General features: G+C 50.3%; 1 protein-coding gene across 1 annotated transcript in view; it reads right to left on the reverse strand.

Moving 5' to 3' along the window:
- The window catches only part of LOC144729825 (uncharacterized), a 119,465-nt gene that overhangs the window by 21,409 nt on the left and 70,295 nt on the right, over window positions 1-27,761 (reverse strand). Inside the window, exons 19-28 of the mRNA XM_078610340.1 lie at window positions 23,578-23,769; window positions 14,579-14,730; window positions 14,003-14,155; window positions 12,375-12,479; window positions 11,912-12,109; window positions 11,482-11,632; window positions 10,241-10,640; window positions 9,708-9,953; window positions 8,426-8,660; window positions 7,721-7,924 (exon numbers count right to left, since the gene is read on the reverse strand). Of these exons, the coding sequence (XP_078466466.1) occupies window positions 7,721-7,924; window positions 8,426-8,660; window positions 9,708-9,953; window positions 10,241-10,640; window positions 11,482-11,632; window positions 11,912-12,109; window positions 12,375-12,479; window positions 14,003-14,155; window positions 14,579-14,730; window positions 23,578-23,769 (2,036 nt within the window). The remainder of the gene's footprint in view (window positions 1-7,720; window positions 7,925-8,425; window positions 8,661-9,707; window positions 9,954-10,240; window positions 10,641-11,481; window positions 11,633-11,911; window positions 12,110-12,374; window positions 12,480-14,002; window positions 14,156-14,578; window positions 14,731-23,577; window positions 23,770-27,761) is intronic.

The following is a 27,761-nucleotide window of genomic DNA, read 5'->3' on the forward strand; positions in this document are numbered from 1 at the left end:
AAGCCTTGCAGGTGAGAACGCGTTGTCTAATGCTGTGGCCGGGAGCGCTCCAGTGATGCCACTGCTACCGAAGTATTCGAGGAAGTACGTAAACGATGGCAGCGTGGAGGTTAAAGCCGTAGCCCGCAATGCGGGAAAACATCATCCGCACAGCTCCATCCATCCCCAAGAAAGACTGCGATTGCGGGGGAAGCGCGGGCATGTGAATACGAGCTTTTCTCAGCCCTCAACGGTGCGAATAAACCGCGCGGGTCGATGTCCGAGGATTTTTGCATTTTCGTAACATGATATCCAGGTAAGTAAAAAAAACTAAAAAATGTTTCAACGAAAGAAATCCCGAGAGCGCAGAGAGTTGTATTTTTTAAAAATATTGTGAGATTTTAAAAAAAAATCTTACCCCTGTGTGTCCCTGCAGCTCAGCCCACTGCTACGGGCCGCAGTGTGCGGTCCACGAACCCTTCTCACTCCGCAGCAGCGGTGTGTCCGTGGATCACCACCAATAATCCGCGAATTACAGGGATTCACAGATTACGTCACACAACGTTACCTCGCACGTAAAATGACACTGATTTATATGATTTATGAGAGGACAGTGGAGTTCGTGAATAAGTGCATTGTACCGTTATGTCATAATTCGTAGACGACTACAATACTTGAATCTGACAACATGTTTGATACTTGTCTTGTTAACGCCGACACGAGGCCTCAACGGCATGCGAAATGTTGCCGCCGTGAAGCACTTGCAACGTAGAGGACCGCAAGCGCTAAGGGGGCAATGACGTGCGCCTGAGTGAAAACCTCAAACGCGCAGCACACCACACCTGCACTCACGTACCGTGCTCTGTACACGCAAGACAAACAGGGTGTTTTGGCAGCCCAGGTGTTTAATAGTGCTTTTAAACGACCGCGGGTGTTGGAATGATCAATCAAATGACACAAATCACCACCACTAAAGGCTTTGTGCTTCGAGGTACAACCCAGCTCAGAGTGAGATTTGTACGTTTGAGAAAGAAAGAAGAAAAAAAATAAAAATAGAACGGCCGAGGGTGCGGAATGTTTGAAAGTCCTGACGCACGCGGGGCTCGGGTTTGTTCCATCACATTCATCCTGCGGCAAGTCTGTGCTAATCTCATCACATTACGTCAAAATCCACACTCCGCCCAGGGGGCTTACCGATGGTGGGGGGAGGGTGGGGGTGGGGTAGGGAAAGGGGCATCAGTTAAAATAGCTACGATGGCAAAACCATTCAAAACGCACCACAAGGAAGAGAGTCTATGCCATTGTGTGTGTGCAGGGGAACTCCTCTTAACCACGGCAATGTGGCGGCAGCGATATCGTGGATCCTGTTATACGCGGCGTTAACTCCACATGTTCGCAGGGGGGGGGGAGGTGGAGGAGGGGGAAAACATCGCGGATAACCGGGTGAACTTTCCGCTTGTTTTCTGCATAAAAATGTTTGGAGAAAACGAAATGATTCCGCAAGGCAGGATTGAAAGATTGTGTCAACCAATGCCGTGGAGCAGTGTTTAACAACTACCCACACGGTCTGCCTATTTATGATTACACAGCTCTTATATGCACATGCAAATTGCATGCGTATTAAGGGTGCACTACTCAGAGGCCCCACCTACTTCTGGAGCAAACCCATGCAAGTAAGGAGGTCATATCACAGAATGGAGGTTATCTCAAGCAATGCGTTTGCTCTACCGTAATCTCCTAGATTCGCCAAAGCTAATGCCTAGAGCACCTGGCATTCCCAGGAAGTCTCCAATCCAAGTACAAACCAGACGTAACCGAAGAGATACATCCAACACTTATATGGATGATAATACTCCGGACGGCAATATGTACCATCGGTACAGGACGGTCCCATTAGGAGCCATCGCGTCTCACAGGCGCAGAAGTCGATTAAATCGATCGACCAAAAAGTCGGAGTTGACTTTTTGGTAATGGTCGATCACTCGGCCCCCTTCAAAGATGGCGGCCGCCCAGACATCCCATCTCCCGAAGGCAGGAAACCCCCAATGAGCCACGCCCAGCGAAGGTCGGCTGATGACGCCGACGACGTCACCAAGCCCCGCCCATAACCTCCCGTCCAGCGGCACAAGTAGAAACATTGGTGAAATTTTTTTTTATTTCCCGTAACTATTTTCGTGCTATTGGATTAGTCGAGCAATGGAACCGATAACCGGTGGAGTCGTCAATTACTTAAATAATCAGAGAGGCCAGCGCTACGGGATGTTTTGTGAACGGCAGCAGACACGACTGACGAACACAGGAGCTCTATTATCACAACTTATTAGGCGAAATAGGGAAGTGAAACACCAACGTTTACCCACGTAAAAAACACACTTGTGTCGACTCAAAGCTTGTACAAATTAGGCACGGATTTTGGATAAATATTTGCACAGGCTGACCAACTCGGCCGGGATGAAGGGTGAGGGAGCGGGTCACAAAAAGAACGGGGAAAAAAAAAACACATCAGGGATTCGGGTGAAATGCACGATGGGCATTGCATGGGAATGCCTGGCGATAAAACGAGCCAACGACACCCAGGTGACGGCAGCGGCTCACGAGCTATTCCCGAATCGTACTTAGTGTCTGTATGAGCGTATTTCTAACGTATCGTGGGGGTTTTTAAATTCTTCCGTGCGGACAACAAAGTAATGAACGCCAAGAGGCCCTGTGTCATTGTCAGTTACCAAGGTGGCGCTAAAATTAAAATGCTTCGGGTGCAGCAGTAAACACACAAGGCCACCCCCACAGAGATTCACCGGGCCTGTGTGCGATAAGCCACGGCACCCTACATAGTTACCAGGCATTCAGCACTGATTTTTATCCGATTCATTGCTGCGTTTGTGCCATTAAAATGCAAAACGTCGACTTGCTCACACACATGCGTACGCACTACATGCGTACGCACTATATGCGTACGCACTACATGCGTACGCACTACATGCGTCCCCACACGTCAAGTATGTACTTGTGTTGAACGTCTTTCGCACCGCACGTAGCCAACCGTGCTCATCGGAGGTGTAATCACGTTAACCGTGACACCGGGACTGCGCACGTCAGCCGTAATCGAGCGCAATCTCGCCCGATCTCGGAAGCGACGACGGAGGGTTCAGCCTGGATAGGGCTCGGATGGCTGACCAAGGCTCCCTGATGCCGTTCGAAACAAGCAGCCCATTGCGTAAAGGCGTCACGGTCCAAATTCGTCAAATTAGAAAAAAAATTACCCTCCAATTACTAATTTGGGATTACACATAGCAATGATCGCACCCTACTAGCAAACGGATGCCCATTTGCAGGCCAGGTGCTGAGTCACCTTGCGCCACACGGGGACAGCTTGCCACTCGGGGTGCCCTTTGAAACATCCCGGCGTAAAGGGCGCTCTATCTGTCCGACTGGACATCTGTGAAAAAATAGATTTTTATAGCTCATCGGAGTCCTCCGGTATGCAATAGAGATTCTTATTCTGATCAAAATCCACAGTTAACAAGCTCTGCAGTGGGCACTAATTGTAGAGGCACGTTGCTGCCGAGAGCCACAAGCGGCTGCTGGGGGTCTGGGCAGGCACGCTGGGTCCGACGCGGAAGCAGAGGCCCTGCTCGAGACGGTAACAGAGTCTCGCTTGTTAAATAATGAAACTCAGATTCGGGGCTCGGCACACGTACATTGGGTCTTGGCAGTCGGAGTAACAGGAAATTCGGGAGAGAAAAAAAATTGTTGAGACGTTATTTTTTTTGTTAGTCAATTGTTTCTACCTAGCAGTTTGAAAATGCGTTGGCACACGGCATGGAAAAGCATGGCAGTCGTGCATTAGCTTCAGATGGTTTTCCTTAGTCGAGGCAAGGAAGTGGAAGAGGGGTCCGGGAAGGGGCAGTGTGATGGGATGGGTAGCCGGCAAGGAGTGGGTGGGGTGACTGCACCATTGAAATGGCCAAACTTGCCCACAGGCAGAGCTTATTACTCAAAACTGCAGCCAATTAATCTTTAAAAAGCTCCTTGTATTAGATTAAGATCGCTAGAATTTCAGCGACGTATTTAATATGCCAGCTCAGATGTTGCGAGGAATGCATTCCACGCAGGAATAATGAACACCCAAATGAATTCCAGCTTCTCTCTCTTTTTTCGGTTCTTTTCTCTCTCTCTCTCTTTCTCTCTTACATCTGGGTTGGAGATGTTTTGTTGCAGCCACTCTTTGGGAACAAAAAATATACATTGTCGCAAGGGGAGGGGAATGGGGCTGTTCATACAAAGCCTCTAAATATAATGCTTAAAACCCTTTAATACAACAGCAGAAGCCAAAACTCCGTGTGGCTGTTTTTTGTTATGTAGGCCACCTCCTCCTTGCGTCGTTTTTCGAGTATGAAGCGTGCGCCGGACTGCCAGCCACAAGCCCTTTCTCCACTCATCAATCCCCTGACTTTTTTTGGCCCTGAACTATTTGTGGAAAATTAACAACATATTTTTTTTATTGGCCTATCACATCTCATCTCGGTCTGTTGTAATCTTTTGCGAGTGATTTCCTAACTTACCGTAACCCCCCCCCCACCATCAACTTCTGTCTGCTATGGAAAAGGCACGCAAAGTGAAAATATGTGATCCCAATTAAATAATTGGGATCACATATTTTTTGTTAATTGCATTATTTCAGCAAGACCTGAAATCCCACAGCAATGCCTGCCCACATGTCTCAAGAAAGATTGCTTTTTCGGACATTGCTTTTTTTATACCCAGTCCTCCGACAGTTTAAAGGATTTAAAGCTAGATTATGTAGATTATGCACACAGACTATTCTGTGTTAGCTGTTTCAACAGTGGAAAAGGGAAAACATTGGTGAAAAATATATAACTTTATACCACAACCGCTGATCATTGTACTCCCTTGCCAAAACGTAGCCCTTTCCTCCCAGTCACAGGCCCCGTACGACGTCGGTTGCTCAACTGGCACTGCTAAACTTTATTAAAAGAAGCAAAAGAGCAGGCAACCCCAAAGCTGTTGCGCAGCCACTTTGTGTGAAGTGGACGTGAACAAGCCGAGAGCGCTGAGTGAACGACGATGTTCGCCAACCTTAAACCACGTTCTCTCACCTCCTGGCCCTGTGTTGGTTGTGTTGTACTCGACAGCTTATTTACACCGCGTACACGCGCCAATCACCGGCGATGGTCCACTCATAGTTACTAAGCTGGCTCGGGAACACCGACACTTTGGCAAATGTGCGTGTTTAAAAAAATTGGGTTTTATTCAGCAAATATATCCCCACTCTGCTGCCAGAATCCGGTAAGGAGCACAACATCTTTGCTCAATTTCAGAATCCCCTAAAGACAAAAGTGCTACTTATTATTTTGACAGGATCAGCCTCGGAAAGGATACTGTAGCAATTCTCCCAATGCATTTCATGGGCCGTGATTATATATTATTAAATATTCGCACGACAGTGATTTTTAGAAGGGCAGATGATGCAAAAATACAATGTGGGTTTGTCAGAGCACGTGACCAGCATTGCACCTCAAGATGCTGCATTGTTGGAGAGGGAAGCTGCTGCGGAGGAGGAGGAGGGGGAGGAGGAGGGGGAGGAGGGGATCATCGTGAAGGAGAACGCAGAGCAGGGTTGTAACGGAGCAATGTAAAGCAGAGGGATTCTGTACAGTACAGTCAATACAAGTTACTACATAGAGCGGGAGCGGTTCTACATTGGGAAATGATTATGGATAAAGGGCAAGACATCTTGGGCTTGGAATTGAACAGGGGGAGGGAGTAAGCAGTGTGGATGGGCCTGGGCCGCAGCGCGAGACAGCAGCAGTGACCGATTATGTATTAGCAGGCAGGGCTTGGCTGCTGCACGGATCGAGGGCTGAGCTTTGCTTGATTTGAAGCTTTCGTGACTGCAAGGATTCATACTCTTAGTTTTTTTCGGTAAAGTCACGTAGGTAAAAAAAGTGAAATCAAAATTCATAAAAAATAATTATTTTTATTAATTGCTTGCTGGAGAGAAGGGCAATGGGGGAGGGGAGCAGCCCATATGATGATGCGTTGAAGGAAATATTAAGGCAAACCAATGCGAGATCTTGTTCTTGTTATTGGTCTGCAGTCACGAAAGCAGCGGTGACTTCACAGTGCCTCAGTGGGCTGGCCAGAGCACAAACCAGAGCGGACTGGAGCCACGCAGACCAAGCATGCGCATTCGTGATGGGCTGGACCCATAAGAGTGCCCAACATCAGATGTTATGACTTACTTATTTGATAAATGTGAACCGGGGACTCTGTCTAGGATTTAATAAAATGAGAAGAGGTTATAGAAAGAGTGGGAGTGTGCGAGCAGCATCGAGCAAGCGCTTGCCATTTTATTCACGGAAATGATGGCAGCAGTTTTCATATATAATCAGGAATGAATTAATAGAGACGTAAGCTATCTCAAAAGCTGTGATGGATCTCGAATGTGATAACGTCTGTAATCAAATAAAAAGCCAGAGTCTCTCCATAGAATAACCAGTTGTGTTACTTCCCCACAATGTGATACTCATGATTTTTATCAACCCTGTCGGGATGATGGGCAAGAGCCAACGCCGAACCGGCTCGCATGCTTGTGATTGTGAGCCGCTCGCTCTGCCGCTGAGCCACCCGGCTGTTGATGATGGATTCGGGGTACGAGACTCCCTGCTTTCAAGGTGGGGATTACAAAAGCAATGCAAGTCGAGGAAATGATGGGAGCAGACGTGGGTAGGACAGGCAGCAGGTGGAACAGGCCAAGAGACTGGAATGTCGATTCTGATTTTCCCAACCACGTTTAAAGACTTTGGGAGGGCAAATTCCTGTGATGCGGTAGTGGTAAATCCAGGAGGGTGTTTACCGTATGGAATAGTGATTAAGGTTTCCAGCACTAGCCGTGTTGAAGGCAGAATAGGAATAGCGGACGGGAAGGTGGAATTATACAATTTGACAAGTGCTTTCCAAACACGACTACACTGAACGGATGGATTCCGTCCACTGTCTTTCAAATACGAGGCCAGCGAATTGTATCTCCATGATGGGCTGGAAGAGACGAGTGGACAGCGGAGATGAAAGATGACGCTCGGGTGTTCAAAGGGGTCTCTTTCTATGCTTCTTACTCCTTGAATGACAACTTCTAACTCCATGTCCACATTCACTGCTGACATGCAATTATTTTACCTTCTCTCCCGTGATTCAATACATCGTCACAATTCCAGGTTGCCAATCAATAATAAGTTTACTGTCTTGTTGCTGTTGTCTTGGCTGTACTCTTTCTTGCTCGCTCTGTCTTGTGTGCACAGTTATTCCCGCTCCATTAAGCTAAATGTACTGCGAGCATAGCATGCGCAAGTCATTTGAATAAAACCTAAAAAATGTGTTCTGACATGCATTATTTTTGCATGTATCGTGAGTCTGAGGATCGATTTTCATCAATGAATCCGTGTTTTTTACAATCCTTGGAGTTAAAAAGTCAAACATTTGTTCACAAAGTGAATATACACGCACAGTCCACGCGTGTCAGCCGGTAATGACGTCTGCGTCTCTACGTAACGCTACGGTCAGAGACAAGCCACGAGGCGGTGAGAGATCCAATTGTGCCCATCGTCTCTGAGACAAGTCGAAAGGCAGCTCGAGAAGGAGGAGGATGAGAAGACGCGACACTGGCCTGCGCCGCAGGATGCTCCACAGAGACGCAACGATCGGCGCGCGGGCGGACGCTCACCAGCATGATGCGCGCGGCGGCGTCGGCGCCGTGGCTTCCCCGTCCGCGCTCGGCGAGCCACTCGCGGCTCCGCCGGCGCACGTCGACGTCGCGGCAGCGGAGCAGGCGCAGCACGGCGGGCGCGTCGCACGGCCCGGCCGGGGCGCCCAGCGCCAGCGTCAGGACGAAGGCCGCCAGCTCGCCCCGCAGCGCGGCGACGCCGATCTGCGTACGACACCGACACCGACTCGGAGATCGAGGACACGCAGTGCGCGTGTCAACAACTCGGCCACGGTGGCGAGATGTTGACTGCCTCGCCCGGTATACAGGAGGTCGTGGGTTTGATCCCGACCCTGACACCTGCTGCTGTGTATTTGGAATTTGCGTGTTTACTCTCCCCGTGGTCGTGTGGATTTTTATCCGGGTCGTCCAGTGTTTCCCCCCAACATTTAGAAACGTGCGTTTAGAGTATTTGGCTGCTAGAAATTTCCACGTGATAAGTCACCAAGTTGTGGCCAGGTCACTTCTGAAAAAGAACTATATAGCTCAGTGGGCCTTCCCTGGTAAAATAAAAATAGTTTATACCTTAGAACACTATATTAGTTGGATACATGACTGATGATATGCTTAGGGTTACTCCAAGCCGGCAGAGCGGCGTTCCAGCAAATACCGAACGCGAAGTGAAGCCCTTGGTGCTACCCGGTCGTACGTCGCCACAAGACGCACCTCGCGAGCTGCCGCCGCCGGCTGGTGGAGGAGGAGGAGCTCGTCCTGCGCGATGGCGTGGAGCGATGCGGCCAGCCGCGCAACGCCCGGGTGGGAGCCGTGGGCCCGCGCCAGCGTCGCCAGCAGCCTGACGGCGAGCGCTCGACTCAGCGGGCACACGCGCGCCTCGCCCAGCAGCCAGCGACGCGACGCCAGCGCGGCCACCAGCGAGTGCAGCACCGGCGGCTCCAGGGCGCTGACAAAGGGCACAGAGGTCGAGCCTTGGAACGCAACGACATTCGAATGATGATGATGATAATAGTGATTTACACCGGGGCATCCCGGAGAGCTTTGAATGCGAGAAGTGACTCGCACCGCGTCTGTTCTTACGATTATGCTTGCTTATTTAGGAAAGTATCACCGTGTTTCAAGTTTTCAAGCGATGATTGTGATTGATGTCAATTTGCTCAGCCATCAATGGAAGTACCTCAACACACTGGCTAACCGAGATGGAGTGGTCGTCATCTGACAAGACGGACAGCGTGGGCAATATCAAATATGTCCAATTAAAACACCCGCAGTAATAACCAGGGCGGCCTGCCAGATTCGAACCGTGAACATGTTCAATGAGCGGCAATCGTGCTACTGCTAGGCCAGAACACAGTGCGGTTAACTCCGGTTACCACGTGGGCACACACGCACTAATCCGATTCCGTTATTTGGCAAGCCAGCTCATTGAATTACAAGCAAAATGTTGATGATTTTAAACATGCCCTTAGTTTGCCGAAAAACTGAATGAATTGGAGCGTTTGTCCACCACGTGACAACGAGATTTGTTTGGCTGTGTCGGGGGGCGGAGGCTAAAGAGCCGCAATTAGCAGGCTCGCCCGACAGAAACCAAATATGAATCATAACCATATTCACTTACGCAAGCTTACAGTCATTTCCTTCGGCATTATTTATGTTACATTTTACCTTCAGTTAAAAATGATAGTTTCATGGTTCATCCCTATTTAACATAAATTTTTTGATGTCCTTTTTGCATATATTAATGTTACAGTATTTACGTTCAATGGTTTCATAGATTTGATGGATTTATATTTTTCCTCCTGTAGATGACAGCGTTGGTCTGCTACGCATCTTCCTCCTCCTCCTTCATCGTTTTTCGCCCTGGCAGTTACCATCAGTGCTTGCTTGCGTTGATTACAAGTACCGTGCAAGATCCTTCCTTGTTAATCAGAATCTTTATTTAGACTGGAGGAGTCCGATGAGCTCGGGAGCTCTTGTTCGTTTCCACGCTCACCCTCCCCGTTCTTTGAGCAGACACTTGAGCAGGGCGAGCATCTGCAGCAAGCGCCCGTGCAGCGCGTTCTGCGGCACGGCCAGGGGGCACCACCGCTCCGGCAGGGCCGTGGCGAGGGCGAGCAGCATCGGCGCGCGTCGCGACCTTGTCACCATGACGACCAGCGTCTTGGCAGCCAGGACCCGTACGTCGTGGATGGGGTCGCTCGCCAGCGCCACGACCGGGGCCACGAACTCGGACAACAAGCTGCAGCAAAAATAACACGGGGGATTTATAAACAAATACAGCTCTGCGTAAAACAAATACCAATTCCATAACAAGTAGATCATTGATAGTTAATAATTTACAAACATGAGATGCTAGATTTAAAAAAAGTTGAATCATCTGGTCTCTCATCTCCTCTGCCTATGATTCTGGCCATCGTGCATTTTATTATTTTATTCCACGATGCCATTGCACCTCCTGGCTTTGACATCAACCGCATCGGAACATCAGCAGGCCGATGCGCACGCACCCAACGCGATCGCAGTTACCTGTGCGAGTCCTCGCCACCTGGCTGCAGTTTGGAGAGGAGGGTGAGGACGGGATGAAGAGACGGGGAGAGATGGAGGCGCCCACTCGGACGACTCCCTTCCCACGGCCCGCGACCCCCGACCCCACCGGCGCCCTCCGTGGCGCCGCTCCCGGCCGGCGCTCGGCCTTCGAGGGCGAGCGCCTCCGCCGGGGGGCGAGCGCCCGAGGCCGCGGCGACGGCGACGAGGAGCTCGAGGTCGCGACCCCCGAGGAGCGGCGCGGCCGCCGCGCGCAGCTCGCTCAGGAGGAAGGCGGGCAGCTCGGGGTAGTGCCGGAGGAACTCGCCGGCCGTCACGGCGTTCTGGGGAGAGTGCTCGTCGTGCGTCCGCATCTGGCCGAGCATGCGCCCGACCAGGGTCCCTGGGCGCACGCGCGGGCGAGAAAGAATCAACTGATAGGTGATTTAGGGATGCTGCCGCCACCGTCGCAAGACGGTGGGCGGATGTACAGGTGCCCGCCCGGGGATGGGCTGGCACGACAGGCGTGCTGCTCCGCGTTGGCGGCGATTGCGTAAGTGGCAATGACGCGCTCACGTTTATTTACTTTACCCAACAATCGTCTAGCGTCTCAAAACGGACGCGGGCGTGGTCATGGTGCAACGGTGAGAGCGCTGCACTTGCAAACCAGAGCTTGCCGGATCAACTCCCTACTCCCGTTGCGGCAGACGAAACAATGGGGCGGGTTTCTTAAACCCGCTCCGCTGCCTCTGTCCACGCAGCAGCGGAATCGCTTTTAGTTCCGTCTTTTTCATCAATGTCCATGTTTCTCATCCATGTGTAAGAGCAGGCAAAATCACACGAATTAAAGCATTCCTGTTTAGGCACACGAATTAAAGCACCCAAACCTGCTCTTGTCCACTGCTTTATTTCATTATTTTGATTTTGGTCCACTCTCAGATCAAGATACCTACGTTGAATTTGGCAGCACGGCACGCGAAGCTACCAGGCTGAGTCCCACCGAGTTGGAACGCGAGGCAGCCAGGCAGCGACTGTGCCCAACAGCGAGGAGAAAACACCTCGCCCCCACTCTCGACAATCGCTGGCCGTGAACAACGGATCTCAGAGGCGGCTCTGCGACATCCACTTCCGCGGGCCGTTCTCCAAAACGAGAGATCCGAAAGGGCTCCTCGTCCCGCCGGGTGACAACCGAGAGGACAACGGGGTTCGAGTCGCGATCTTGTCGTAAGTCCGTCGGGCCTTACCAAACAGCTGAATGGCCCCATTGCGCACGGCCCAGCTGGGGGAGCTGAGGCTGCGGATGGCGAGGAGGGCGGCGCCGCCGGCGGACTCCATCATGGCGGCACCCAGCGAGGAGTCCCGGAACAGCGCCTGGAGGATGTGCAGCGCGTGCACCTACAGGGCGACACGGGAGATCCGCGTCACGATTGGCGGAGTGCATCGCTGAGTGTATAACAGCGGCAGAGAGATGGCTTCAGCTTGGGATGGCTTTTGTCCAGCAGTGGATCGATCACTGCCGATAATAATAACGACGACGCCTTATGTACGTACGTTTAACTTCTTTCGCACCGTACGTAGCCAGCCGTGCTAATCGGAGGTGCGGGGGAGGGACGATGATGACGACGTCGGTGAACTAGATTTGATTGGCGGTGGCACCAACGCCGTCAAACGCACCTGCGGCAGGTCGCGCGTCGGGTCGACCGCGGCGGGCAGGGGCCGGGCGGCGAGCCGCAGCAGCGCGCTCAGCGCGCGGCGCAGCAGCGGGCAGTGGCTGCGCGAGCGGCACTCCCCGCTCACCAGGCCCAGCACCAGGGGCGGGAGCGCGCCGGCGCGGCGCGTCACCGACGAGCTGGTGCCCACGCATGCCAGCGCCTGCGAAGAAACCCACGCGGTGCGCGAGGGCGGCGGAATGCGCGCGAGAGAGAGAGGGAGGGAGAGCCGGCCCTGCTGAGAAATGCTTGCACGTCAGTCGTCCTGCGGATGGCCTTGGCCCCTGCCATTGGAACGTTGAATTCCCAGGACCGGAAACCGTATTGATGATTATTTGAGCGGGAAATCTCACTTAGACATTTCAGATGTAATAATATGAGACTCTGTGACTCGCTACCGGAAGATTTGGTGACAGATGGAGTCTCACCTCTTCCAAGAGGATGGAGGGAATGTTCTGCAAGGCCGGGCTGGGGTGGCTGCTGAGGGCTCCGCACAGCTTCACAAAGCCCAGGCTGCAGCCGTCTATAGCACCCTGCACACACACACAGCACAGGCAGCACCCGTCTATAGCACCCTGCACACACACACACAGCCCAGGCTGCAGCCGTCTATAGCACCCTGCACACACACACAGCACCCGTCTGTAGCACCCTGCACACACACACAGCACAGGCTGCAGCCGTCTATAGCACCCTGCACACACACACAGCCCAGGCTGCAGCCGTCTATAGCACCCTGCACACGAGTCGAGTTGCGTGTTGATGACGCGGTGAAACACACACACACACACTTGCACGCGCGCACACAAACTACTATGATGCGCTCACACACACTGCCTGGCACGGCAAAAGAGTAATGGAAAACCACCCATGCCGTGATGGCCTCCGTGCTGGCTCGGATGTGCCAGTGGAATGGGGTGTGTGAGGCTGTGGTCAAACGGGGCGCGTCGCCACTCATGTGCGTGCTAATGAGCGCCACCGATTACCATCTATACATCCCAATGTAATGTTTACTTAGAAAGCACTTTTCCAGTAACTTTGTTATACGGAGGGTGTTTCAATAGAGTAAATCAGACGGAATATGTATGTAACCTCTTTCGGTGCAATTTTAATTAAGAATTGTGTCCTAAATTGGGTAAGATCCCGATGCTCATGCACAAGATGTATTTTCCAGATTTTGCCACCAGATGGCGGATGTCTCACATCACCAGTGATGGCAGTGCCCTTGCACAACTGCACATTGAGAGAACCGCTATTGATCATTTGTCCCCTGGCGGTATAAAGGCAAGAGACATGCATCGACCAACAGAGCCGTGACAACGATTACAAAGAGAAGCCACAATTACATGGCAAGAAGAGAAATCTCTCGATTTGCACACTCATAAAGCAACTGTCCAGCTGACAGGTAGATGTGTTTGAACATAGGCAATTATGTGAGATTAGCAGATGTAAACCTTGGGAGTTTGGCCAACACCAATTTAACATTATCACAATTGTTGAATGGTTTAATTGTATTACTAGTCCATTAAATCTCTATTGGTCTAACAGTCACCATGGCCGAAGAACTATCTCAAAGCCCTTAGTCCGCAGTGATACTGGATCCACCAATCAGGGCATCCTCTGGGAAGGTGAAGAAGCCACGGGTGTTAAGAGTCACTCTTCAATGTGTTTTCGGGTTGTACCGCGCGTTGTCCGACGTTTCGCTCCACGTGCCAGGAGCTTCTTTAGGAAATGAATTGAAGACGAATCTCCCAGCGTGTGGACATCGTGCCGAACGACGTGCAGCAGAACCCACAAACGCGTCGCAGAGCTACAGAGCACAGCCTAGAGAATCTGTACAGTCGGATCACTGCGTGTGAACGACAGGACACATTCAAGATTTCACCTCTCTTCTCCACACACAAGACGCACACACACACACACTTAAACATCATCACAACGGGACTGCTCAGTGAGCCCATAACGCAAGAAAACCGTGATGCACAAACCCAGTGTGGCCTAGACGACACATTCTCCCAGCAAGACGCCGAGTTATCACGTGCACGGACGCTGGCACCTTGTGTCTGCAGCAGGTGAGGATGAGCTTCAGCACGTCCGTGATGGTCTGCACGAGAGCGAAAAACGGCGTCCCGGCTCCGGCCGCCCTCTGATCCCGCGCCGACAGCAGCAGCACGTTCTCGCCGAGGCCGACCATCAGGTGGCCAATTTCCTACGCGGGGTTGTTCGGGGAAATCGGGCGTGGGCACGCGCGCGGATCAGAGTTACCTGGGGCATCCGCGCCCGACCCGCTCTCGTGGCTGAGCGGCGTGCGGCGTCGTTTGACGACGTCGTGCGTACTGTTGGCATCTCGCGATGTCGCACGTATTGACGTCACACGGGGAGAGGGAGCAATGCATGCACGCGGCACGTGATGCAATCACCGTGGCCGAAAAGGCTTCTTAATTATCCCCATTTCTACATCACCAGGTTTGATCAACGTGGACGGTTTTGTCGGCTGCAAGTCCTTAACAGCAACCGAACTTGATGTTGTGTCGATCAGTGCCAGACTGGCGCATAAACAACACGGCTCGTGGTTCCCCCGACAGAGGCACGAGCAACGACAAAGAACGGGCGGGGGAGGCGGGGGGGGGACCTTGAGCGTGAGCCAGCAGCAGGAGAGGATGTGGCTGTGCTCGTGCGAGATGAGAACGTCGTCCCACGCCCGCCCCTCACTGTCCATGCCCTTTCCCTCGGCCACCACGCGCTCCACGGCCCGTCCAATCTCTGCAAAGGAGGGAACTGCATCTGCCGAGACAAACAGTGACGTACGTACGATGCAGCACCGAGAAACTTGCAAGGCGGGGTCAACCAATAAGAATTGAGCCACGTGCCCAAAACATCACAGTTGATGCTCCCCATGTCGTGGATGTGGCAAGCTTCCTCTAACATGCTGAGAGCAACCTCTGCAGAGATGCTCATTCTACTGCTTCCCAAAATTCCTACGGAAACTCGGTCAGAAAGGAATGGATGAATGTCCTCAATGAGGACCACCGCGTGACACATTGTCCACGATGTTCACACTTTCCACGGACTTGCAGACCACCGGGTGTGGCCTGCAGGCCACAGTTCTGGAACCCTTCACTGCACTGGGGGGAGGGGGGGGGTTATAAAGAGTTCAACTCCGTGAACTAGGCCAGCGCTTCTCAACACTGCAGTGCTCGGCACACCCCCCCCCCCCCTCAATGCTCCGCCTTGTCATCATGACCAAGTCTCCAGCACTGAATGTGATGCCGCTTGTGGGTAATCACGGGAGAGCTGCACCGCGCGGGGATCCCGAGCGCGAGAGAAACGCCGACGCGTACGACGGCTTTGCTGCAGTGGGACCGAGGACGACACGGTGAAGGGAAGAATCGGACTCACCCAACAACTCGATGGATCATTCCTTTCTTCACAGAACCTGCACTGACCAGCAAGGTGAAGTATGGTCAAACTAATCCTCACACGTAGAGGCCCACATCCGGCAGTGGATTGACTAAAGCGGCAAGCAGTGTTGTTGAAGTGCACTCACATCGATAGTAACACCAAGGAAAACATTACACAAACCCGACTGCGTCTAATCCACATACACTTCTTTCAGATGGCACAACTTACACGGCAAAACGCTCTAAAAATGTTGGGCAATTATTTGTCTTTTGCAAGTTAAGTTCGTGAATAGCAGACTCTCTTTTTTTTTCCAAAGTTAAGAAGATTAACTCTTTTGCTTTGCTGGAAGGTGCAGTTTGGAAACCCGACCATGTTTTCAGAGTAATCTTTTCAAAACCGATGCGCTCACACCAACGGGGTAGGCGGGCGGGCGGGTGGGCGTCCACCTTATAACAACGAAACATCCCCACCGCCACCTCCGCCGTTGTCGTCGTGTGAGACATCGTAGCCGCGGGAACGGCGTTAGGGCCGTGCGGTGGCTTGGGCGCATTCCAAGTGGCACGATCTGACGACGGTGACGGAGGCCACCCAGTGGCGGATCCCGCACACATTCAACGACCTCTCAAATCCACGGGAAAATTACGCCACTTTTCCGGTGGAATTTAACTCAAATTCTGGTGGGGCCACAGATATTATTTTCAGCCCCCATCTTTTCGTGATATAGTTTAGCCAACGACGCAGAGTTAAATCACGCAGTTATCTGTCTTTGGTACGGGAGGGCTCGTGAGATGGTTTTCATACAACATTATAGATTAAAACTAATTTTAATTTGGTGACAGACAGAAATCTTGCCATTGTTTTATTCTTGAACAATCCAAGATCTAATCCCATGGCCACTGTCTGGACCGGTGAAATGAAAGTGGTGTTTAGCGCAGCACGCGAGTTTTCAACTAATCTGAACTGGCAGGTTTCAAACTCCTTCCCACTCATCTCCTGTTTACAGCAGTAAGTCAGAAAATGTCCATTTCACCACAAAAATAACATTAAATGGCATTTAAATCCATCAATCACCGCGGCTCTACTCGTTCAGCTCAAAATGAAAGCTGAAAGATGCTAAACCAACAGAGGTGAGCAGAAGTGGGAGGCTGCTTGACACGTGACTTTGAGCGGACGCTGGTGGAGAGGCGTAGAGGGGTAGAGGCGGCAGGGCGCTGTCGGGAGAGTCTGGGGTGCTTCGCGCGCCGTGCAATCGCAGCGATCGCGGGAAATCGATCTCCCCTGTGGCCGGTCGTCTGTGTCCCGCGCGTTCCTCCATGTCACGTTTGAAGGATCTGACTTTACAACTTTGGCGGAGTTCACAAGTTTCGAGATGCTGCAATTGAGAGCCGCGGACCCACCCAACGCCCGCTCGCAACAAGAGAGATCATCTCAAATTAAACCGCTGCAGTGACCACACGAATTGAAAACGTCTTAGTAACATGTCAGTTAGAATATGTAAATGACACATTCGATTATTACATTCAAGTGTTAAAGGTACTGGTAGATACACAACCTCTGCTCCCCATGGTGCCACCTGACTCTGTGTGAGTCACGTGGTACTCTGCTGCTCACTGCCGTTAGCCAGCCACCCATTGGAGTCGTTCACAGCCTCCTCCACAGAGGCCGAAATGAAAATTTCTCTCATCTTCAGCAAAAAAAAAAAAATCTGAATTCAACTCATATATACATATCTCAGCTCGTGTTTTCAGTTTTCAACTCTTGCACAAAACGACTGGCATAATTATGCGAGTCTGCTTAACAAAATGTAAGCAACGTACATCCTGCACCTCCGATTCGCAAGGTTGGCTGCGTATGGTGCGAAAGAAGTTCAACGTACATACTCACATCCCTGTACTGAGTACATCCCTCAACTCAAACAAGCGTCAGAAAGTCCTCAACTCGTCATAAACCGGTGGTGGACATTTCTACGGCCGGGATGAATCTACAACACAATGAGAGCTGACTCTGCGCAAAGTGGAACTCGAATTGACCCCTGAACCCGACCAACGCGCAACCTTCCTAGCTGTGAGACAGCCACTCTGTCACAGCTTCTCGGAACCGGAGAGCAACTGACATTCATCGTGGGACTCTGACCGAAGCCTACGCTTTTGTGACCCAATCCTCATCTGTGCGAGATATCGGGGGTTGTCATCAGCTTCATTCACCGCTTTAAACCCATCCTTACGAGCTCTCGAAAAACCAGGTGAAGAGCAAGGCATGGAGTTTGGATGCGTCGCTAGATGTGGCCACGATGACCATTTGGGAGGCACGCAAACTTGTACGAATTCATACTCTTTGGTTTTTTGGGTAAAGTCACGTAGGTAAAAAATAAAAATAAATAAATGAAAACAACTAAATTAAATCACGACGTTTCGGGCGCAACACAAGCGTCCGTCATCAGGTGGGAAAGCATGGCCTGCTGCTGATGCAGACTGTTTTAAAGGTTCTACGAATTCATACCCTCGCCTATCGCGATACGTCCACATTTATAAAGCACCAATTATTACAGAGACACTACGTTTGCGTCTCGGTGCTGTGAAGAAGGGCCATTGCCCGGAACGTCACCTACGATACACCTTGCCTTCCGAGGCCACGGTGTTATTGACGGAGGTGTTGTTGTTGTTGTTGACAATTTTGTTTTCGTGTCGTTTTTTGAGAAAGACGACTGTTTCGCTTCGCCAGCCACCACCACGGACGGCGGCGGTCAACAGCCGGGAATGGATGTTCCCTCGCCTTGTTTACCGGCCACAAAGACCCAACTGTACCACATCGGATCACCGCTGCGCACGCAAATATTGTCCTACATGTGAATGTGTGAGTTACGGAGCCACAATGTGCGTTTGGGCTTGAGGCTCCACGCATTGCCTGGGCCATTATGTGGAGTGAAAGCACCAGGTTTTAAAGCATCCTCCTTTTGATCCGTGAGGGCAATTGAAAAATGAAAAAGAACAAATAGTCTATTTTTTCTCTTTCTCTCCACTGAATGGAAGATTAGACGGCTTTTCTAAAGCAGCTAATACCTTAATCCTCTTAAAAAACGTTAGGTGTAATAACGATGGATTTTGTCTGTGAAATCAGGCGGTCAAGACGACAGACTGGCATAAGCTAAGAGCACCGTGTATCAACACTGGCCGGATTAACCCAGAGAGCAAAAGGAACTGTGTTAATCTTAATGCTCTGGATGAGAGAGAGAAAAAAAAATCTATTTTGCTCTGTTTGCCGACACAATACGAATTTTTACAGACGCATTTACCGTGCAATTGCGTCTCACGACAGGGGTGGCCACGACAAAAGGCCGTCTTACTTCGGCGATGCGCGGACAATACCACCCACATTCTCACAAAAAACGCTCCAGGAAACCAGTTGCTCGTGATTGACTAGCTGTAAAATTCGATTTGGGTTTCGAAAAGTGTCGTATAATAAACACCAACACGGCGACAATCTGATCCCGCGCGCGGTCCGAACCTTCACCAAGACTGAGCGAAGTGTCTACGGGACTCTTTGTGGATCTAGAGTGCGGGTTACAGGCACGACATGCGCGTGAGGAGTGCGTAACTTTGCATCGAGTGGACTGTGAAATGTTTTTCATGAGCACGGTATAGTTTTACGAACGTGGTAACCGAAAAAAAGTCACAGATCCAGACACAGTTTACGCAGTCAGCATTTTCAAGATTGACCTTTATCTCTTAGGAGCAATATGAAAACACCAACATATTACTTTAGATACTGATGAGAATTGACTATTTACCCCGGCTCACATCGGGGAGTGGTGGTGCGCTGCACTACAAACCTGGCTACCTGGGTTCAACTCCAGGCCACGGCTAACATTGTGTATATTATCGAGCCAAAACCAGCACAAAAATAAATAGAATATGCATATAACACAGCACACACATATAGTACATCACAAACAAAAAATGACCTCAAAATATAAATAGTGAAATCTAGCAACTGAGCCTAGAAAGCCAATATCTCCAAGGTCTCTCTTGTGACAGGGAGAATTGTGTTCAACCGAGTTTCATCCTGCGCACCTGATCGCACCAAAACCGATGGGATCCGGCACCACATTCGCCTCTGGCTGCAACAGTTGAATATGCATGGACACAGATTATGAAGACAGCATAAACCGACACAATTATGTGTGTGTGTGTACTCTGTATCATGGACAAATATAAAGCAAGATGGTCTCAAATAAGCCAAACAGACTATTGGGAAAAGTAGTGCTGTTAGCGAGCACCTATAAAGGCCGGTACGGCACTCGTGGTCAGAGCCACGCCCGGTTGTCTCCCAAGTGCTGACATTTACACGCCAGGTACTAATTTAGGCCGAGTGGACATAGGGGAGGCCCAGAACCAGTTCCTAAATTCACCACCGATGTTCGCCACGTGCCGAGCACGACGCTCCCGCTCCCCCGCTCCGTTGTGAACACGCACACAGACTCACAGGCCGCGGCGCGCACAGCCACGCACTTCAGCTCACGCGCACAAACACGGCGCACGGCACCAGCGAGTCGTGCGGCCGGATTCACATCCTGCCTTTGTGTCCCCCCCACCGCCGATGTTCAGGCACTGTACCAGGTATTCACTGTACCAGGTATTCACTGTAACAGGTATTCACTACAGGCCGGGTGGTAGACCGACGTTCAAACACCACTTCCCGATGGCACCGCGCGTGGCCACGAACCAAGCGTGGGCAGCGGAGGAGCGAGCTACACGCGCCACGCACACGGCCACAGCGCTGTCTGAGGGGTCCTGTTCCACGCTGTAGCCGTGACGCGCCACGGCTCTGTAATATTTTGCAGGAAACGTTGGACTTTTCAGACAAGTCAGGCCCAGTGGAATGGCATCACGCAGGCATCTGGGGGGCCCCCGCGTGTCGCGAGCAGCGGCCTCCCCGTCCGTCCACTTGGGGACCTCCATCCCGGCTTCCCTGCCCTTTCCCGCTCCTGCTGCCCCACTCCCCTCCCCGTGGAACGCCACGGCTAAACGGTCCTATTCGTTCTCTTCAAGCACAGTATAACGGAATATGGTGACATACATATACGTAGAGATTTATACGTATTCTTTTTCCAGGTTAATGCATGTCGCATTGAATGTGCACAGAGAAGATGTGCCTCACAGCTTTGGAATCTGCTGCTTAGTACAAAGAAGCAACCAATTTAAAAATTTGCCCACAAATGTTTCTTGTTGTGCATCTGTTGCGCATTTCACATGAAACGGAACCCATAGGCCGCTTCTCGCTCGTAATAAGATTAGTGTTCTCACATGATTTGTACTTCTTAGAAATGCGGGCACATATTTTTTGACCACCGTTCCTGCAGAGAACCTTGAGATGTGGTCGCGTTTAGACGCCGCTGTATGAATCAAATCTGCGATGTGCATTTCAACTCAAATACCATAATCCACCCCAGAGAGAGCTCTCGAGGCAACTCCTCCCCGAGGGTGACTTTGGCCTACTCTTCCATGCAGGCCGGACATCCTGTAAGAGGCGAGGGCACCCACACTTTACCCCGTCACACGCAACTTACTAATCGGCTGACTGTGGTGACCTCATGGACACTGCTGCGTGGGCGAGGGCGCGTAGAGATAAGCAAAGAAAAAACTGTTAAAGAAAAACCTTCACCGATGACATCAACTGCGGGAAGGCCACCGTGCTGCGTGATTGATGCTGCCCACATGCGATCGCTCTGCCGTGGTTCCAAGCGTGTTATTTATTAAAGTAAATGGATAACACGTCTTAGGCCGTTGTTGTCGTGGGTATTGTCGAGCTCAGCCACCCTACTTGCATTTACACAAATACCACGATTGAAAGTGCTCCGGTTACAAAGGGTGACACAGGATGTGTGGCTTTAACCCGTAAGCCGTTACCTTGCGCGACCTCCTCGTGAGAATTCCACACCGCTTTGTTTGTTTTTTGCTTTCTTCGGCAGGTTCAATGTCATACACAACGTGGCAACAACGAGGACTTTTTTGAACGGTAACATGTGCTTCAACAACCGACGTTCTTACGAGGTCTCAGCGTGCTTTAACTTTAAATTTTAAATGCTCAAAAATGTATGCAAATCGGTTGACATCCGAATTGCACCGCAATTGTGCTCTGATTGGCAAGAGACAGCGGGAAGTGACTCCTCCACCCGGCCGAAGGCAACAAAAATATCCGTTTGGAACATCAAATGGCAATATTGTCCAGCGGCCTTCACAACCATCAACAAATGTTCGTCTACCTGTGCAGCAGACAAGCAGTGTCCGCTCTCGTACAACGTGAGTCTTTTAAACAACCGCTATGTGATACGTATCCTTTGTGCAGTGATTTCAGACCGAAAATCACGCCACATTTAAGATTTAATAAAACATAAGGCCGTGCCCCACTACAGGGGAGCTCTAGAGGGTATTTGGTCTACTCTTCCACGCTGACCACCCGTGGTGGGAGTACCCACACTTTACCCTGCCACACACGACCTGCCTCGACTGACTTAACCTCGCTGTACCATCGCCGAGTGACTTAACCTCGCTGTACCATCGCCGACTGACTTACACGGCGGACGCGGAACCTCACGGTGAGAGCCCCGAGTCCGAGCGACGTTCACGCGACACGACGACAACAACTGTCAAGACGTACTTTGACACAACCGTCGCGGTCTCCGCCCACAATATTTGTTTTAGAAGAAGATGGTCGACAACAACAACAACAACCGTCACGCTGAAAGCTGAGATCGCCGTTGCGAGGAGGTGGCCAGTGTAGCACCGCTCTCCGTGAACCCGTTCAGTCGTCACCACAGCGGAACCAACGCAACGATTTAGCACTCCTATTTATAACATCCTTGACGTGTTGTTGCAAATAAAAATGCCATTTCCATATATATATTACACTGCTGTTGGGGTAGTGCTTTCTAACATCAATTCCGATTATTGCTCAAGAGGTGAGGAATGCAGGGGGCTACGTTTATTGGAAACATGAGGCAGTGTTCTAAAGCAGGCACACAAGCTGCTGCTGCTGCGGACAAAACGTTCCACCGAATGCCTTTTCAGTCTCCGAGGCGTCATCCCGCTTCTCCTCGGCACCGTGGGTGTGCTCACGACCACGGAGCCTCGAGTTGAATTCCTGGCCATGGCTCACACCAAAGGCGGTCAAATCAGCCATGAAATGAGCACGTGGGTGAGCGGTGGAAACATCCAACTCTGGAGAGACAAAGATGGCTGGGCGTAATGTTGGCCACATCACCTCCTTGTGCACGGTATTGGCATTAATATCTGTGTGTATTTGTTCAAACGGTATACGCCGATAGGGGAGTCTTTGTTGTGTTTTGTGTGAAAGCGCACATTCATAGTATCCGTGTACTGGATAAAAGCCCCCCCACGCCGTGTCGGTCATGGGCGTTGTTTGACCATACTTCGCCAGACTGGTCAATGTGGGTTGTGAAGGGGGGATGATGCTGGGCAAGTCTCGGTTCAGGTTCAAATAGTTCAGCAGCAGTTATTCCGGCCATCATCCCTTCTGGCGATGTCTCCTGTCCGAGCCCACTTTCTACGAACCTGCGCTATGTTCTCTAATCCACGTGTCCCCCCTTTGTTTCTCGAATAAAGAGAAGGCTGCAAAGTTGGACTCGAGACACATAGGACAAAAACTAAACTTACGTACAACTTAATGACACAATCAGAAGGTGGGTCGGGATCAAAATGACGAACTCAAGAGGCTTTTGGGAAAACTGAACCCGACAATGACAAGCGAGAGACGCACGTGCGTCACGCACCGCTGCAACAGTCCCCGCTGTGACGCGGATCCCAAACGTGGACATTGGCGGAGAAGCTGGAACTGGACGCTCCGCAGCGCTCTAAGGGCAGCATCGGGAGACGCACGCTTGAGACGCACCGCAGAGAAGACGAATCAGTTATCGGCGTAAATCGGTTATCGCATTAACCAAGTTACACCGGTAACCGGTTATCAGTTTAAATTGGTAATCGTTAGAAATCGATTATATTATCGGTGTAAATCAGATTTCAGTGTAAATCGGTTATCAATTGAATGCGGTTATCGTAAATTGGTATCGGTGCAAATCAGTTATCGGTATAAACTTGTTACCGGGGTAACCTGGTTATCGGGGTAACTCGGTTATCGGGGTAACCTGGTTATTGGGGTAACTCCCGAGGGAACCGCAGAGCGGAGCGGAACGACCCCGCCGCAGCTCCTCACCGGTGCCGAGGTCGGTGCTGCCCCCGTGCGGTGCCCCGTACAGCACTCGCAGGATGAAGCGCGAGATGGCGGCGGCCATGGCGACCAGGCTGGGGATGAGGCCGCGCTGCGCCGCGGAATTCTGGGAGCTTCCAAAGAGCACGAGAGATTCCGGGACCTCGGTGAGACACCGACGCAGCGCCATGATCGCTCCTGCAAGACAGAAGAGTTGGGCCGTCGTTGAGATGGATGTCCACTTCTACGGTTCCTGTGGTGTCGTGACACACGGGAGACAACGGTTATTCTGACCACTTGGTCTCTGACCTGAAGCTGCCCGATGCAGTTTCAAGCGAAACCTCGTTTCTAAATGGTGAAGTTGGTTGTGAGTATTGTTCTTCAGGCTGAAACAATAACAATAGCCACGTTCAATTGTTGCACAAGCGACACTCTGAATTGTTTGGCTATGTCCCGTGGTGGAGGGCTCACAACAAAAATTTGCCCAGATAATCAATTAGTGGCTAGATCATTAACTTCTCCCCCCCCACGGGAATCATTTCAACATTAGTCTTTGCAAGGTATGATTCACCGCAAATAGCGAAACTCACAAATAACACCATCAATAAAAGTTTTACACATGTTACCAATCTTCAGCTGATAACATATGTAAAAGGCAATGTTTTATAAAATGGCCTTGTGTCCTAAACCCACAGAAAAGTACAGGGTACAACATTAAGCATCAAAGTACAGGTGTAGTAGAGTTACCCACTCGATATTCACAAACTCGGAGAGCAAATCGTTAACAAGGTATTCCCGCTAAAACTAACGGTCAGGGTCTCACAAGCTGTGAGAGCTGACCGTAAACAAGGTTTTCCCGCGCGACCAAACGGTCAGGGTCAGATAGGGTGAATTGGGATCGAAAAGCATATTGGGAACGACCAATCACAGGGTTCCACAAGGTGGCCGGGGATTGGACAACCCGGCCACGAGCAAGTATAAAGCCAGAGCGCTCAGAGCTCTCGGGGAGTTGAACCACACGAAGACCCAAGGCAGCGGAAGAAGCTTAGGACCCTGGACCAAGCCCTCCAGCCCTTATCAGGGCTAGGGTTCAGTGTAACCAGTGGTCGGGAGACATCTCCCTAGGTCCAGTCAGAGGACACTGAAAGAGCGGGATATTGAGTAGCCTGTAGGGTACGGGGGCTTGTACGTTCTGAGTGTAACGGGTGAGGGGACCGTATATCCCTCAGTGCATAGGGACCGTGTTAATAAAAGTGTGTGCTACAAAAGACGTTGAAGAGTCCGTCTGTAAAACACTACACAGGGTACAGCATTAAACACAAGGGAATTCTGCAGCAACAATTGAACATTTTGTATTATTCCTGGTTTGCCGAGGATTCATACTCTTAGGTTTTTTCGGTAAAGTCACGTAGGTAAAAAATTAAATAAATTAAAATGAAAACTAATAAATTAATCACGTGATATTACTAATAATTAACCAAATTTATTTTTAAGAATAATATGTATTATTTTTTTGATCTCCCATGTGTATTTATGAAGTAGATCGTAATGTGTAAAAAATCCTCGGCAATTCTAGATTTGAAGTTTAGTAATATGCCTCTTTTAAAAATAATAACAATTATTAATTTAAATCTCCTTATCAATTCACTGCAGCTGAATGAAAGCTTCCCCATATCGTGATAGCCATGAGTGTTATTTGACCATACTTCACCACGCTGGTCAATGCGGGTTGGTGTAATTGATTGGGCGGGGGAGGAGAGGAGCTGTCCTCTGGAATCAAACTCAGGTTACTAAGTTTAGAGCGCAGTATTGCTAATAACCACTACACCCCTGCTCCCAATAATCTGTTTCACCACTCTTGAGTTATGCATGTTACAAAATACAAAAGAAAGGCATCGTACAAATAAGTATGAGACAAATAATAACAGTGTTTAACACATAGGCTGTCATGACCAATATCATCCAAATATACGTTTTTTGGGTTAGATCGAGTAAATATGAGTGGTTAACAATGTGAATGCATAATGTTTGTCGATTACCGTACAAATAACCTAACCGGCAATGGATACCCATTGTCATTGATATGCATTCAATAATCCCCCCCCCTTCGCACGTGAAGGGCTCACAAGTGATGTCATCACATCTACCCCTCTATTTAAGGAACGAAACAGGAAGATTTCTACACAAATCTGGCTGCTGTCCGCCTGATGAAGCTAGCTGTAATTACTGGCGAAACGTCGTACTCAGATTGTAAATGTTGTGGCTTGGCTCTCCAACACACCGGTGTGCTGTACTAGTGACGAATTGGCACGTTCTGTTTACGTGACAAACCTTACTCGTTGGCTGTGTCGGGTGGTGGCGGGTTTAACGATGTATTTATATTTACGCGACCTAACCCAAAACAACCCCTCTATTATGGAAATAATAACGTGGCTTCGTGAAGTTTAAACACGTAGGTCTCAACGCACAGGGCCCGAGTCTAAAGCCTTCCCCGTATACCGCATTTATTCATTACGGGCTCCGACATTCCAAAACATTACTTATTACAATGTGGTTTTCATCAGTGCTTTTATTTTGTGCCATTCTTGTCACGAACGTTTTGGATTTACAGAGGCAGAACGTTTCACAAATGCAGAACAACAAAGAAAACGTGTTTCCTAAATGGAAGGAAAACATGAACCTCATGGTGCCACGTAAAGGCGTTTGTCTTGCCTTCTTGATGTGCGCTAAAAAACTAATCACATCACATTTCAACGCGTCTCAAGATGGTAAACAGCCTGCAATTACATTGCTTTTTTTCCACAATGAGCGAACGCAGCTACATCAAGGCACTGATATTTTCAGTTATTGCCACGACTCCAGCCAAAATCAGCCACCGAACACTGGAAACGCAGCTGTTACACGCCTAGAAAAACAACACGGTGAGAGAACGGCTGCTCCGTGATGCGGACCAAGATTTCCAACGAAAAGCGAGATTTTCTCTAAAGCGTCACAACGTGAAGACAAATTTGGCCCGCAACGTTCCAGGGTGCCGGCAACGTTCCAGGGTGCCGGCAACATAGTGCGTGAGCGAATGGCCAAAACGAATTTTGGGAAGCCCAATACCAATATTTTGGATGATTGTAATTTTTTCTGCCCTGCACTGGAAGCAGACCAAATTTCAACATCAACTCCACACAGCCACCGCTCGATTGCCGATGAAAGTCCACCGGCAGTAGAGGTTGCGAAACGGCTCTCCCGGTTGCCATTCGCGAATCCCGCACCGCTCATTTGATCCAACGTCCTCGCCCATCGAGCGCCGCTGCCGCGATGCAATGACGCTCCGGGCACTCGCCGCGGCAAATCAATAGGCCGGCCGGTTCGATCCCCCGGCGCGGCAGTTGAAACAATGGGGAGCGTTTCATTAAGTACACCCCCCTCCCCCGCCTCTGTCCATCCAGCGACACGAGCGGGTGCCACAATAATTTGCCAGTCAGCAGGTCGACTCCAAAGTCAACTCGAGAGAAGAACTTGGGACGATTCTCCTGGTCCTGTCAGAGCGACATCGGTTGCCTTACTCGTCATTCCCATGAGCACCGGGAGCAAGGCTCTGCTGGCCCAGGAATGGCCCAGTTCTGGCCTAGGATCGGCAGCAATCACTTGTGCATAACCTTGACACCACGACGGGACTGGTTTTTATTGTTTGCAAGATACATGTAAAAAGTGTACAACCCTTTGTCAAGATCCACTGCTGGATTAAAGCCTACCCCATGCCGAGTAAGTCATGGGGGCTGTTCAACCAAACTTCACCACACTGGTCACCGGTGCGAAAATATAGATATGAGATGTAATTTTTCACTCACGTTAGATGCGGTAGGGAATTGAACTCATGACACCGTCACCCTACCCCCGGGGTTCAAAATAAACTTTAAAAGACTTCGGCAGCACATTTAGTTGGACATTAGAGACGATTTCATGCCGTGACCATGAGAAACATAATATAAAAAACATTTCACCAAAGCCTACGCTGACTTAAAATTTGGCAACGTTATTTTTATACCAATATACTCTCAACCTCACCCGTGAGTTAATATATCCATGGAAACCACTTTGTTGAACACAATTCTGTCTTTGCGGGTAGTTTAGTGAAATTACTCAACTCAAGAGAGCCTTTTAACTGGATATGTTTTGTCTTTTTTTCTTTCCTTTGC

The sequence above is a fragment of the Lampetra planeri genome, chromosome 33 (assembly GCF_965212315.1).
Source record: "Lampetra planeri chromosome 33, kcLamPlan1.2.h2, whole genome shotgun sequence".
Classification (NCBI taxonomy): domain Eukaryota; kingdom Metazoa; phylum Chordata; class Hyperoartia; order Petromyzontiformes; family Petromyzontidae; genus Lampetra; species Lampetra planeri.